We start from the raw sequence: 16,270 nt of genomic DNA, 5'->3' as shown, positions 1-16,270 counted from the left end.
AAGGGGGGTGGACCTGAGGGGACTTGCCTGGGTCTTCAGTGTGTCTGTCTGTTTGTATTTTACCTCTTTTGGGATAAAGGGGGGTTGACCCGTGGATGTGTTCCTGGGGGGTCTTCTGTTGCCTGTTTTACCTCTTTTAGGAACCACGGTGCTGTGGTTGTAAGGAAAAAGAGGGGTTGACCCGTGGATGTGTTCCTGGGGGGTCTTCTTTGCCTGTTTACTTCTTTTAGGAGCCTCGTGGCTGTGGCTGTAAGGAAAAAGAAGTTTGTGGAACTGTGGGATCTGTGTAGAATCACAGTTTCCCTGTGATCCCGTTTTGTGTCACTTTGATAGCCTAGCTAGCTTCACTGTGCGCGTTCGGACTATCCAGCTCTGGTTGAGTTGGGGACGTCCTGACCCGGACCATCCAGCTCTAGTTGAGTTGGGGACGTCCTGACCCGGACCCTTCGGCTCTAGTTGAGCTGAGGGCCCACCGATTATTTAATTGTGGTAGGAGACTTAGCCTTGTGGCAGGGGACTTTGTTTCCTGGGGGAATTCAGGCAGGTATTGCTTGTTTTTCGCATCACGTGGTAGTGAGACTTATAAGTGGGTTTTATAGGGGCACTACGGGAGTGAGGATAGACGTGGCCACATTCTTGTGGACTGCAGAGTAGAGGGAGGCTGTAAAGGATTTCTGACCGGTGTTAGCTGTTATCCTTGGCCGCTGGTAGTGAGACTTATGAAAATCGTTCTCCGAGCGGGGACACTACGAGGTTGAGAAAGGTGACTTTGGAGTAAGCACATGTAGAAGGAAAGGGATTATTGTTGATTTTATTTGAACTGTAATGCATGCACTGTATTTCAATTGTATTGTTGTCTTGTCTGTTTTATTAGGAGTCTCATGAACTCCTGTGTCTGTCTCTAAGGATTTTTCCTTGCCTTTCATCTTTTCTAAACTTCCTATATTATTATACTATCCACTCCCATTTCTCTTGAAAGAGAAGTGATTGGTCACACACTTCTCACCTCGCTCCAATCCGTGTCTACCACCCCGGGTAGGCGGATTCAGTGACTAGTCTACGTTTTGGGAAGACGCACCTGAGAAAGTCCCACGATTCTCGGGTGGCAGTCGAGCATTGTAGACGTTCTTGTTCAATTTTCCTTCTCTCTCCCTATATCTAGGACGCTGGTATAGGGGTAAAGGGATTATGGGACAGGATTTAAGCAAGCCCAGTAAGGGCTGGTTAGCATGTGATTTAGTCGAAGACAGAGAGGGTGAGGAAATGGTTAAAGGTGTTGAAAAGATTGCAAAAGTATGTAAAATTGCTGTACCGACATGTGGAAGATTGCAACCAGAAAGTTGGCGTAGGTTACTGACAGAAAAGAAAGGCAAGCTTACAGATAATGGTTTATTAAAAACTGCTGAAGCATGGTATAGAGTAGCGAAGGCTATTCAGCTAGAAGGTTGGGTTGAGGAAGAGATAAATCACAAAGGTGTGAAATTGTTTGTGTATCATAATAATTGTGTTGCTGGGGTCTACCCTCAGCCAGCGCCCAAAACCGGCGCCCAGGGAATGTCTATCCCCAAGGTTCAGTCAGCCATAAGTGATAGCCAGCCGACTATGTTCCCCACTCCCAATCCTCCTAACACCCATCCCATTACCTCCCCTGTCTGCCCGGTCCTGAATTCTGATGGATCTTTCTTTTCCCCTTCCCCATCTTTGACATTCCCATCATCCTCATCCATCCCTACGCTACCTGCTATACCTTCCCCTACCATTTCATCTGCCATCCCTTCCCTACAATCCCTCTCCATTAATGATCCCCTCCCCTCTGCATCCGCCCAGCCAACCACCTCGTCCACCCTCACCACGGCTCCTCCCTCTACACCCACCCCTACCAATCCCTCTCCGTCCCCTCCCATCTCCGCCCCAGCCCAATACCCCACCTCCTTTCCCTCCCCAGCCTGGCCCTACCCCTTCCCTTATTCCATGGCCCTGCCCTATCCCGGATATCCACTACCCCTTCCACAAGCCACTCCCCAAGTTCCGGTTATGCCCAGTCCGGCACAGGTTGCTCCGGGTGTGCCCACATCTAACATGGCCGCCACTCCTTCCCTTAACCCTAATGTAACACCTTTTCCGGCCACCAATATGGCGGCCCCCAGTTCGGCCCTGATGCCGGTAATTCCCGGTGACTACCTATCCCCAGGTTATGACTCGCTAGCCACCCCTGCATCCGGGGCTCGTTCCCAACCACCGATCCTTTCACCTCATGCGGGCCCTGCACCGCGCAAAAGAGCCAATATCATAGAATTCGATGATGACGAGATGGACAGGGTGTCCCATGTCTCATCGGAACTTGCCGCGGGAGCCCCAACTCATCGTTCTATCGATGACCCCTTTGGCCACAAGGGTCGGGGAGAACAGGCCCCTCCTAAATATGTTGCTTTTAATCCCACTCAAGCTAGTGCTCTAATGAAATCACTCCCTGACCCAGAAAAGCAGCCTATGCCCTTCTACCGAGGGATAGTTCAAATTCAAAAGACTTATTCCGCCGCATGGCGTGATTTACTGAGCATTTGTGCTATCAAAGCAGGGGATGCGTATTGGCCAAGTATGGCCCGACACCTCAGTACAGATCTGCTCAGCAGTGATGTTGATTACCCCTCTGGAGTAACTTTTTGCACCCAATTAAGAGAATGGGCTAAGGACAAACTTGCAGATCAGGCTGCTGGCCTTACTGATGTTATTCAAGATAAAGGAGAATCAGTGGAAAGGTTTCATGCAAGACTGTATCAAATGTTCACAGATTTGGGGTTTGATCTTACAGATAAGATTCATTCACAAATGCTGTCAGGTGCGTTTGTCCAAGGTGTTAAAGACTCTATACGCAAAGGAATCATTGCCGCACGTCCTGAATACAAGGTTGTTCCCTTGGATACCCTGCTTTTAGTTGCTAGAGGTCTGGAATCTGTTCAGACCCCAAGAAGACCCAATCCAGCTCCACTCATGGTGGCCCGCGCTACCCCCATCACCTCTGGCACCAGGGGTGCCAGGTTAGAGGATGTAACTTGTTTTAATTGTGGGGCTCAGGGACACTACAGAAGTGATTGTCCGGAACCTAAAAAGGAACCCGGGGCACCCAGAAAGTTCTCTAAGCCTGCCCCAGGCCCCAAGACCGAGAAAAAGATTCCAATTATTGAAGAACCAGATGATTAGGAAACTGGCAAGCCTGTGTCTGTAACCCCTATAATGGCAGCGTCTATAGGGGATAAGGGAGGGCCACTTGCCACAGTGACTTTGCCCATTGAAGACCATCCTACTACATTTCTAGTTGACACAGGTGCAGCCCGTAGTGTTCTACGAGAACAAGACCTGCCAGACCCATCCTTCCTGTCCAGTATTGATGTCTCTTGTGTTGGAGTGGATGGCCAGCCAAGACGTAGCCCTTTAACAACTCCACTACGAGTTGGCTCTAGCCTGCTTGCTCGCTTTGTAGTATCCTCCACATGCCCCATTAACCTGTTAGGTGCTGATGTTCTCTCACGCCTGCAAGCATCCATCACCTTTACCCCGGATGGGCAGGTAGAAATGTTTACACCTCTGTCTGTATCAGACACTTCAGCCCTATGCTCTTTGCCTCTGATGCTGCATTTAGAAAAGCCCCGTGAGGAGGCAGCAGAATTAAGGTCTAATTTCCCAGAGGAATTAAAAACACAGGTGCCCGCTAAGTTATGGTCCTCAGGCCCAGAGGACATAGGTCACCTAAATGTTCCCCCTGTGGTGGTAAAGCTTATTTCAGGAGCTAAGTTACCAAGGAAACCACAATATCCATTAAAACCAGCACAGTCCGCTGCAATTTCTGTCCACATCAAGGCACTCTTGGAGAAGGGTGCCCTGGTAAAATGTAAATCTGAATGCAATACCCCGTTATTTCCTGTGAAAAAGAAAACTCCAAAGGGTGAACCAGAGAAGTACAGGATGGTCCAGGACCTCCGTGCTGTTAATGAAGCTACCGTCCTGGACACCCCTCTTGTACCAAATCCTCATACTCTGCTCTCTGGAGTCCCACCATCTGCAAAATTCTTTACAGTTATTGACCTGGCCAATGCCTTTTTCAGTGTCCCACTGGACCCATCCTGTCAATACCTGTTTGCTTTCACTCATGAAATGCAACAGTATACCTGGACTGTCATGCCCCAAGGGGCACAAAATTCTCCAAGTCAGTTTGCTAAGGCCATGGGCACCATCCTTGACCCATGGCAAGCTGAGCACCCAGAAGTTGTCCTGCTTCAGTATGTGGATGATCTCTTGCTATGTGGAGATGATGTACCCACTACTGAAAGGTGTTCACTTAGTCTCCTTTGCTATTTGGCAGAACAAGGATGCAAAGCTTCACTCATCAAGCTACAATTCTGTCAATCTTCAGTGATCTTCCTTGGACATTGCCTATCTCAAGGTACCAGACATCTTACTCGGGACCGGGTGAGAGCTGTTTTGGACATTCCACCTCCAAGGACTTCAAAGTCTCTTCATGCCTTCCTAGGCCTCATTTCCTACTGCAGAGCATGGATCCCTGAAGCCTCTCTGCTTATGCAACCTCTCTATGATGCTCTTAAGTCTGACCCGTTCTGTCTGACCAATGAAGCCCTGGCCAATTTCGATGCTTTAAAACGGGCCATTGCTTCTGCTCCTGCCTTGGGCCTACCTGACTACTCCAAACCCTTTAAATTGTTTGTCTCTGAAAGACAAGGCCACGCAACAGGAGTACTCACCCAAACTAATGACTTAAGAGGTCGCCAGAGGCCTATTGGATATTTCTCATGTCAACTGGACATTGTGGCCAGAGGGACTCCTTCCTGTCTCAGGGCTGTTTTTGCTGCAAGAGAACTCATTGAAAGGACCTCAGACCTGGTCCTTGGCCACCCTCTGGTTGTTTTGGCCCCTCATGACATCTCTGCCATCGTCAACCAAGTCCAGCTCAAGCACGTGTCTCCAGCCAGACATCTGCGCCTACAGTGTCATCTTCTTTTGCCTGACAACATTTCCATCCAAAGATGTCAAGTGCTTAATCCGTCCACTCTTCTTCCACTCCCTGAGGGGGGTATCTATTATGGATTTATCACGGATGAAACCTACATTCACCTGCTCTGTGGATGTATCAAGAAAGTCATGCATCCACATTTGACATTTTATGAAGGCGAAAAACCTCTCTGTGAGGGCCCAGATCACGCCTTCTGTACCATGTGGTACAAACCGAACATTACTCCTGAACCTTGCTATGAAGATGAGCTTTACCACCGGACCGATGTAAAGCTCACTGCACAAGACTTCTATTGTGACTCTGAAGGCAATAGCATGGTCTTGATCCAGCTACCTCAACAACTTAACTACCTTTACCGTCATTGGGATACTGCTATCCCACATATTCCTGTTACCAAGTTGAAGACAAGGTCATGGAATGATCTTGGGCCTATGGCAAAACTATGGGCCACCATGAACGAAGAACAGCTACAGGAAAATGGTATTGTCAAATACCCAACAACTGACCTTCTAGAAGCATGGCCACGCCATTTCCTGGAGAAGGAATTCCAAGATCTAGTCATAAAGAATGATTATGACCCAGAAACACCTCATGACTGTTTTGAACAGATGAAAATGGAAACAGTGCACTTACCAACTGTGCATGAGAACCCATTACCAGATCCGGATTTTACCCTGTTTGTGGACGGATCGAGATATGCCGATGAAGGAGGAACATATCACACAGGATATGCCGTAACCACAACAGATGAAGTCATTAAATCATCATCCTTACCGCCAGCAATGTCTGCGCAAGAAGCTGAATTACAGGCTCTGACTTCAGCATGCAAAATTTCCGAAGGAAAACGTGCTAACATCTATACAGATTCAAGATATGCTCTGGGTGTGGCACATGACTTCGGCCTTATTTGGAAGACTAGAGGATTTCTTACCACCGCCGGTACACCAGTCAAACACTGCACTGCAATCAAGGAGCTAATGGATGCCCTCCTACTCCCCAAAGAGGTGGCCGTTTTGAAAGTCAAGGCCCATGGGAAATTGGATACAGATGAAGCAAAGGGCAACCATTTGGCTGATCAAGCTGCTAAGTTAGCGGCCAGGGATTTGCAGGAAGTGGATGAAGAAGTGTCCGGACAGGAAGAAGAAGAAGAAGAAGTCCCTATTTTTGCTTTGCAAACTCTTCCTACTGATTTGCGAATCTTACAAGAACAACAAGCTGCAGTCACTCCTGAGGAAATCCAGAAATGGAAAAAGAAAGGAGCTGTCCAAAAGGACGGAATATATTACAACAACTTCAAATTTTGTCTTCCCAGAAATTTATACCCAGCAGTGGTCCAATGGGCACATGGGCCTGCGCACCTGTCAAAAGAATTGATGGCCGCCCTCATACAGAAGTATTATGAAGCACCTGGAATCACAACATTGATCAATAGCTTTTGCAAGGCCTGTGTCATCTGTGCAAAATGCAATCCAGGAAGACCAATTAAGGTGCCTGCGAAACACCTGGCAAAGCCCATGTACCCCTTCCAACGAATTCAAATTGACCACATCCAAATGCCCAAGAGTGGGCCCCATGAATATGCACTAGTCATAGTGGACATGTTCTCAGGATGGCCAGAGGCATACCCAGTGGCCAATATCACTGCAAAAACAACCGCAAAGCGCCTACTTACAGATATTGTATGTAGATTCGGACTCCCAGAAGTTATTGAGAGTGATCAAGGCCCAGCCTTTACAGCAACTGTGACTAAAGAAATTTGGACTGCTCTAGGGGTGACTCTAGCCTTCCATACCCCTTACCACCCACAAAGTAGTGGTAAAGTGGAGCGCATGAATGGCACTCTAAAAACCAGAATGTTAAAAATGTCACAAGAAACAAAGATGCCCTGGCCAGAAAGCCTACCAATAGCTCTATTTAGTGTTAGACACACACCTAGAGGGAAGCATTCACTGTCCCCATATGAGGTTCTATTTGGGACAGCACCCAGACTAGGTTGTTATTATCCGCAGCAGTTGCAACTCCAATCAGATGTTTTAGTAGACTATGTAACTGAACTTGCAAATGTCCTAAACAAAATACATGCCCAAGTTTTCTCTTCAATTCCAGATCCCGAATTGGATACAGGTTCCCATAACCTACTCCCCGGAGATTGGGTCCTGGTTAAGAAGTTTGTGCGGAAAAATACCCTAGAACCGAGATTTGACGGTCCATTCCAAGTTCTCCTGATTACCGCAACCTCCGTCAAATTGGCCGGTAGGCCAAATTGGATCCACGCTTCCCACTGCAAGAAATCTCCTGCCCCAGAGGAAGCGAATATCGCACAAACATGTATCTCTGGTACATCTTCTCCTTAATTAGCCTTATGAAGGCCCAGCAAGTAGCCATTACCAAAGACATTAGTGGGTACACCTTCTGGTATAATTCATCATGCACCCAGGTGGCTACTTATACCTTTGACTATTGTGATATTGTAGAATGCCCATTTCCCACACCACAAATCCAGAGCATCTATAGAGATATCCCTCATTCGAAAGACCCATATGTTTGTGTAGTTGACAAACAATGGGGGCACAATTGTGACCATTGGGGGGCGGCGGGATGGAATGCCGGGCCTGCCTGGGGTTACAAACCAAAAAGTGCCGTAGCTAAAGTAGATGATCATGGTAGATCGCTCCTCCAGAGAATGACTTTGAGAAAGCCTGGGGGGAGTACACCAATGAAATTAATCCTTAACATTGAGCATCCAAGTCCAACAGATGCAGACCAGTATGTGATGGGAATGTATTGGAAAAAGGGTTCCTACCAAAAGTTAGGGCATTTCTACCTTAAAGATATGTGCAACTCTTCTGAGTGGCAAGGGGCCACCCATATGGTCCCTAACCCATTAAAACCTCATATCCAGACCTTTCAAGACATGATGGCCATTGCTAACCCCACTTTTGAAGATACCATGGCCGCTGAAACAGGTTTTAATGATGTAAATTTATGGTTAGAATGGATGAAATATAACGCTAATAAGCATAATAGAACTGCATGTTACGTGTGTGGAGGTGCCCGGCCTCACCTGGGTACCGTACCTTTAATCCTACCTGTAGATATAGAAGAATGTATTTTAAGCCTTTTTGCCTATCACTATAATTTTAACAGGTCCATATGTATTGCATGGACAAAGGAGTATCCTCTCCTAGCCAACGATGTCAAACCCCCTGATGGTATTACCGTATATAAAGGTAATTACACTTGCTATGCCATGTACGATGGTATTGGTAAATTTGTGGGTAACTTTTCCAAAGGCTATTGTGCTACATACAGAACTGTCCCTGTACGTCTGCTGCAACATCACACTAGGTCACTAGGGGACATTTATTGGTTGTGTGGGGATTTACAGCTAAGATCCAGAATGGACACAGAATGGTGGGGAGAGTGTACTTTGACTAAGGCCATTATGCCTATACATATTATTTCTGACACACACCTCAACACCCATGAGTTCAGCCACACTAAGGTTAAACGTGACGCCCCAGTGAAAGGAAGTTTTGATCCTCATGTATATATTGATGCCATTGGAGTGCCCAGGGGGGTGCCCAATGAGTTTAAAGCTAGGGATGAAGTTGCTGCAGGATTTGAATCAATTTTTACCATAGTTACCGCAAACAAGAATCTAAATTGGATAAATTACATTTATTATAATCAACAGCGTTTTGTCAATTACACCAGAGACGCCCTCCAGGGGTTGGCCGAACAGTTGCAGGCCACATCCCAAATGACTTTCCAGAATAGAATGGCCCTAGATATGATCTTAGCCGAAAAAGGAGGGGTTTGTAAGATTTTGCCCGACACTATGACATGTTGTACCTACATCCCAGAAAACACAGGCCCTAATGGTAAAGTCACACTAGCTATAGAAAAATTAAATGACCTGTCTGAAGAGTTAAAAAGGAATTCTGGGATAAAGGATCCCTGGGAAAGATGGTTTGGTTGGATGACAGGATGGCAAAAGGCTTTAATGCAGATTGGTATGGCTATACTAATTTTTCTTTTTATCTTTGCTCTTCTCTTTTGTTGTGTCCTCCCATGTCTGAGAAAATCCCTCATGAAGACTGTTGACCAAGCAGCACCCACTTTGACCCATCTCGAAGTTGATGACCAAGAATTCCAAGACATCAACTCACCCTGTCTGCCGCTGCAAACATTCCCTTTTGTCGATAAAGTGCAGGAATTCTAGGAAGGGACTAGCTCAGGGACAGCATCTGTCAGTGAATGGTAAAGGCCCCATGTGGAGAAGTGGTGGGTTAGCTGCCATGGGATACCCTTGGGTGTGAAGCGTTCGAGAGCCATACTGACGGATGGTTAGCCTATTAGGGTCAGACCTAGGGACAGCCTTGCACTTTGCATTAACACCTAGCTAGCGGCCACGGGGTTTCTGTGCCTTTGGGTTAACACGTCTTCTGATACTAATATAATAAAGTTTTATCTCTTAGAATCTAACATTTCATAGGGGGGACTGATGTGGAATTATTAAAAATCTTTATTGTGCTTGTATTGAATTATCGTACTAACTCCATTTTAACTTTATACTGTGACTTCATCCTCCATTTTGTCCTCCTAACCTGACTTCTTCAATCCTCCATTTTGTCCTCATGACTTAACTTGTTCATTTTAAAACTACATTACGTGACTGAACTTCTCAACCCAATTAATACAGTAGACAAAGACCGTGTTTCCTTCAAGGACAAGTACCAGGAGGTGCTGGCTACTCCTTAAGACTTGCTGGCTACTCCTTAAGAGCTTGTAAGATAGTATAGTTTGAAGGCCACAGAACACAGTAGTAATGAAATGTTCTATTCATAAGAGACCTTGCACCTGGACATAAAGCCTGATATCACTGACCGTGTAAAATGACGCTTAGGACCCCCTTGTCCCCCACCCGTGTCCAGAATAATCCCACCTCTGATGGGTGGGCACGGGACTAACCTCTTAATTTTACTAACCAATAGGTAAGACACTAACTCCGTCACTTAACAATTAATCCAATTGATGATGTTTATTTGCTGATATTCTAATAATCAATGATGACGCAAAATGCCTCTTAAAAGGGCCTGCGCGCCCGCTTTTACTTCACTTGCCAATAAACTTTCTCGAAGTTATTTTAACCTGAACCTCGTGTGTCAGACTTAATTACTTCAGCGTATATACGCAATTTAATTTTATTGATTTGGACAGGAACAGATAGACTTTGAACATTTTGGTTTACTTTCAAAAAGTACCATAACAACTTAAGAGGCACCCCCTGATTAGTTTGGTTCTATCGTCACTTGTTCCTGCTGCCATAAAGAATGTGAGCCGTAACGATTTTAAGTAGTTGGAGGCCTGTACGGTTTTATTTACTCTCTCTCTGGCATATGGCTGAGACACAAGTAAGTTGTGGAGGTTTATGGAATATTTATGTTTGCATTCTCTTGCGCAATGTGCAGCCTAGGAAATTGTTAAACTTAAAAACGTATAAGTACATCTGTCACTATGTGTCTGTATTTGTAGGTCCATGAGTACATCTCTGTATGTGTACCTGTATGTGTGTCCATGAGCCGGGACAAAATGGGACAAAAATTCAGCCTGGGCATTTTAAGGCACAGCAACCCAATAGTTGGGGGCACTGGCATCATCATAGGCATGCACCCCAAAGTGGCTGTGCTTGTTCGATGTCACTCTATGGCAGCCCATTTGCAGAGCCCTGCAGAAGACCTGTGACCTGTCTCTGATTTCATTAAATGTGGGACACCAGAGGACAAAAAAGAGGGAAAGGGTTAAAAGTGTGCGTTTGTGTGGTATAGATTGCTTGTGGTGTTATGTGTCAGAGTAGACAACTTATGGTGTGAATGGGGCTGTCAGGGCTGCAGTCTGGTACATGTCTAGATAGTGGCAGTAGTGTGTTTGTGGACAGGGATTACACATTGTGTGTGTAGAGGTAATATAGACTGTGTGTGTGTGTGTGTGTGTGGGGGGGGGGGGGTATACAGGCTGTGTGCGGTGGGTGAATATGGGTCGTACCGTGTCGATGGGCGATAGGTGCTTTACTATAGGGCTGTAAAAAACATTTGTTAGCAAAACTGGAAGCACAACGTATAGATAAAATATTCTACTCAACCTAATGAGCATGTGTTTTGGGGCATGACAGGTGCCCTTTAAAGGGACACTATAAACACCAACACAACGTTACCTTAATGGAGTTGTTTCGGTGTATAGATCATTTTCCTGCAGTCCAATGTTGGTTTAGTGCTTACAGTGTCCCCATATATAAAGTTTTATCTACACCATCAGTTGTTTATTTAAGGACAAGTGCATCCCCCCTAAATTTAAAAATAAATAAATAAATGAAAAGCAAGCCCTTTGTATCTGAAATTGTTCCTTAGCTTGGAACAAGTATAAAATACTCACGTCTCCAATTCCCAGTCCTTGCACATTGTTACCAGGCCATGGAGTTTGTGTTCCCAGTACACTGAAAGGTAGTTTACAGTTTCTGCCTGTCCAGACAGCTGGATAGAACCTACAAACCGGAATCCTACCAATAAAGTAGGACTTGCTATGATAAAAACCAGCTGTGCCGATACCTCAATACCAACAGAAATTGTGGTTTCCCTGGACTCAAACCATTGATAGTTGGCCCACGTAAAAGCCATTCATATTTTGTCATGAATGAAACTGCACTGAGCTGCTGTACCGCTCATCAAATTCCATGAGAAACCCTATAGGGGTCACTGAGTACAACTGGATGCCATGCAAAAGGTATACAGACAAAGAAAGCTACACTGTCTCTCTGACATCATACAGTTGGGTGATGTGGGCAACTATGGCAAATTAAAGGGACGCTATAGTCACCAGAACAACTACAGCTTATTGTATTTGTTCTGATGAGTATAATCATTCCCTTCAGGCTTTTTGCAGGAAACACTGTCTTTTCAGAAAAATGCAGTGTTTACATTACAGCCCTGGGTACCTCCACTGGCCACTCCTCATATGGCTACTAGAGGTGCTTCCTGGGGCAGTGACAGTCAGTGTCTTCACACTCTGTATAGAGACGCATTGATTAAATGCATCTCTATGAGGAGATGCTGATTGTCCAGGGCTGTGTTTGGCTTGTGCTGGCTCTGCCCCCTTGACCGTCTCAGCCAATCAAATACTTTCCAGTGGGAAAGCATTGTGATTGGCTCAGAACAAGACATCTGATTATGTCATCCAATCAGGCAGATCAGAGGCAGTGCCAGCAGCTACATACTGGAATAAAATGAAGGTTTTACTGTATTTAAGGGAGAGAAGGAATGCTAGACGGTGTTTTTACGACTATGTTTGTGTTCCTTTAACAGGATTAAGAGACCAGAACAGAGGAATCCTGAAAATATAACCAATGCAATGAGCAAACTTATAGTACTCTTCCTGCTTCCTCAACATAACTTGTTATTAATTTAAAGGGTGTTAATACTTTCATCAACTTAGCCAAGTAAACATTAGTATAGTGTATAGTAAATGTACCTGAGGCGGTATAACATAATCAGCCACATCCCAGATCCTTGTGCCTAACGCTGAGGTGTTGGTCACTGCTACGCCCTTCACTTTCGAAGTCACAGAGCTGACTACTGTGTCAAACTCCTGGTAGCCTTTCTCCCAGACAAAGACCCACCTGTGAATATATGCAGACAAGAAAGTTAAACGTGTGTTTATAATATTGGACTTATATATATTTTGGAATGTCACTAGGAAACAGCAGGTCATTTATATATATATATATACACACACACACACAGCTTATCCAACACTAGCAGAGAGAATGTTCATAATATTAGACTGAATTCTAATTGACTGTCCTTTAATCTACATTGGACTGAAATTCCCATAATGCTCTATAATCATCTTTATATTCCCAACACTATAGTGTTCCTTTAACTAAAGATTGGTGCTAATGGAAACCTGAATATTATAGTTATTTGTGCCCAGAAATGCAAAATGCATTAATTAGTTAATGTATACGTGGGTCAGCTTTGCTAATTTACCACCAGCACATCCTTGAGGATACTTAAATCACAAGCATGTTTGATGATGAAATCGAGTTTCTCCAACACACCTATTAGGAATCACTAATGAAATCTACTTGCTGGTTCCGTTGGGTTTCCATGGTGACTGCCCCACATTTAGTACAATGCACAAGTTTTTAAGAATAGGACACTAATAAACCTTCCCCAATATTTTGGTTTCTCCTCCTCATTTGCTTTTTGACCTTTGGTGAGGTTATTATTCAATGGTGCAGTTCCCAGAGAGGCGACGGTTCCCTTTTTGTGCCATAACGTGATATTATTCAATGGTGCAGTTCCCAGAGAGGAGACGGTTCCCTTTTTGTGCCATAACGTGATATTATTCAATGGTGCAGTTCCCAGAGAGGAGACGGTTCCCTTTTAATGCTACAACACTTCACTTTTTCCCTAGGCAGCTAAAATTCAGTATGTTTAAAATAAAACCAGTTAGCCGTATATACTCGTACATAAGTCGACCCGAATATAAGCAGAGGCCCCTAATTTTAGCACAAAAAACTGGGACTCGAGTAAGCCTAGAGTGGGAAATGCAGCAGCTACTGGTAAATGTCTAAATAAAATTAGATCCCAATAAAATTACATTAAACGAATATGTATTTACAGTGTGTGTTTGTATATAATGAATGCAGTGTGTGTGTGTATATATATATATATATATATATATATATATATATAATGAATGCAGTGTGTGTGTGTGTATATATATATATATATATATATATATATATATATATATATATATATATATATATATATATATATATATATAAACTGGGTGGGGGGAGGGCATTTGTATTATTGTAATATTATGTTAATATAATTATTTTAAATTTTTTATATTATTTCAATTATTTTTATATTTAATTATTTATTTTAGTCCCCTCCCTGCTGGTTGCCTGGCCAGGGAAGGGGGCTGTAACATTCCCTGGCGGTCCACTGGATGGGCGGAGCAAGCGGTTACTTACCTTTGTAGGAGCTCCGGTCAGCTCCCCGTGTAAGTCTTGCGTGAGACTTACACTGTGAGCTGAACGGAGTTGACAGGAGCTGCTACAAAGGTAAGTAAGAGCTCGCGGCCAGCCCCCAACAGGACCGCTGGGCTTGTAATGAGCCTGGCGGTCCTGGTCTGCATTATGGCAATGTAAGTTGAGTATAAGCCAAATATAAGCCGAGTGGGGCTTTTTCAGCACAAAAAAAATATACTTATACTTGAGTATATATGGTAAGTTAGGAATACAGCAGTACAGTATATTTTAAACCAGCCATTTTAGCCTTAAGGGTGTGCTTTTGCTAATGCACTATATTCACTCTTTAGTTAATCAGACCCTTCCACACAGCAACATATCTATGTGGCATTAGTTAGCTGCTATCCAGGTAGTTATTGGACAATGAATCCAGTTCAAACACTTCTACAAGCAGATTAGATCTAGGGCAAAAGTGACATTGCATTCACTGTACAGAGTCATTTCTCCCAGGGCAGGTACAAAGAGCAGGCTGGCATCACTTGAGTAGAAAAACATAACATATGGCAAGATAGCAAACTCATCACGTTTAACTCAAGGCACTATTTCACCGTTTACAAGAAACCCAATAATAAGAGATTATTCAAACTGTTCATCTTAATTTACAGAGAGACATATTTAATGCTGGACTATGGTTTCTCAAGTTCTAATGAGGATGGTATGCCGCCCCCACCCAAAAACAAATAAAAGGCAATACAACAATGTTTCCCTCAATGGGTAATAATAATTTAGAGTACAGAATTTTAGTTACGAATACATCAGAACTTTTTATATCAGTCATTGTATCCTTAATTGTGCATATTTGGGGGAGAGTTATCAAATGTGCCAATTTGGGTGCAAAGTGATAAATGTTGACAGACAGTCTATTGGTTTCCACGGTGATTGCTCCGTTGCCCCAGAACTGCACTTGCTTTTGTCTTGACGAACCTCACTTCTATAATTTTTAACTCACTATAATGAAGCGTTTAGTTAATCTGCAAACAAGTTGTAAAATGATACACACCCACACAACTGATTTAAACTCCTACAAACCCCAGCCGGTGCTGAGCTAGGGTGAAATGACTGTACTCAGCAAGGTCTCCCTGGGCAGGTACCGAGAGCAGACTGATGGCATTACAGTAAGCCAGATACCGGTACACATATGGCAAACTTAGCAACCGTGAGATTGGAGAAATCCCAAGCGCAGAGTGGGTTCGATTCTGAATACATCTCCATTAGACAAAGTTTTATGTATCAGGAATTCAGAATCATTAGAGATAACAAGCCACGTGAATGTATCATCAACTGCCACCTCTGCCAATTAATTAATGAATATATTAACATGATCACTGTAAGCAGCAAGGTCACAAGGTAAATGGAATAGAACGTTAACAGATACAATGTGTCATTCCATACCCAATCACATAGGCGAGAATTCCCAGCTGGATGAGCCTGTTCATGACACCAACCTTCCTGCTCTTGATGAGCGCTATACGCGGGGTGCTGTAATCAAAGATACAGCTGTACAGCTCCCGGCAGAACCCCCTGCTCGCCATGGCTCCACTGGGCTCCAGGTACCAACCACGGGGAATCCTGAACTGCTCAGATCATATGACCTGTCTGCCTGCTGGGAATAAGACCGGATAAGCCGGGGAGGGGCAAAATGTGTCCCGTCAGCGCCACCTAACGGTCACTATTAAACGGAACAAGGAAAAGTCACAACAAGTTTATAAAGTTCATAAAACCTGTTTCAAGTTAATCTTTTTAAAAAAAATTTAACTCTCTTGAAAGAACATTTTCAAGACGTGCTTTTAAGAGGAAGCTTTGAATATTTTTGTCTTGGGGCACACTCCAGGTCCATGCACAAATAAAGGTGTTGTCAAACCGCAAGGAACATTTTACCATATGTTTTAATGCATTTTATCATTAAATACTAGAACTATTGCGAAATATCATTTAGTGTCTGCGCATGTTTCTTTGGTTGACAGTGTGGCTCGGTATTCTTATACGTTATAGTTTTTATGTGGAATTTGATATTCTTCTCTAATGCCCTGATTTTTTTTAGTTAAATAAATAATTACATAAATAAAAAAAGCCAAGTGAATTATTAAAACATTTATTACACAAAAATAGACACATTTTACATTCCACGTTTTAAGTTCCTT

General features: G+C 44.0%; 1 protein-coding gene across 1 annotated transcript in view; it reads right to left on the bottom strand.

Moving 5' to 3' along the window:
* Positions 1–15,742, bottom strand: part of LOC134610908 (P2X purinoceptor 4-like) — a 34,750-nt gene extending 19,008 nt beyond the window's left edge. Inside the window, exons 1-2 of the mRNA XM_063454247.1 lie at positions 15,522–15,742; positions 12,554–12,701 (exon numbers count right to left, since the gene is read on the bottom strand). Of these exons, the coding sequence (XP_063310317.1) occupies positions 12,554–12,701; positions 15,522–15,661 (288 nt within the window). The 5' untranslated portion in view covers positions 15,662–15,742. The remainder of the gene's footprint in view (positions 1–12,553; positions 12,702–15,521) is intronic.
* Between the last annotated feature and the right edge of the window lie 528 nt (positions 15,743–16,270).

The sequence above is a fragment of the Pelobates fuscus genome, chromosome 5, assembly GCF_036172605.1.
Source record: "Pelobates fuscus isolate aPelFus1 chromosome 5, aPelFus1.pri, whole genome shotgun sequence".
NCBI classification, from domain to species: Eukaryota; Metazoa; Chordata; class Amphibia; order Anura; family Pelobatidae; genus Pelobates; species Pelobates fuscus.
The sequence above is the reverse complement of the archived record's forward strand: the minus strand, read 5'-3'. Positions and strand labels throughout refer to the sequence as shown.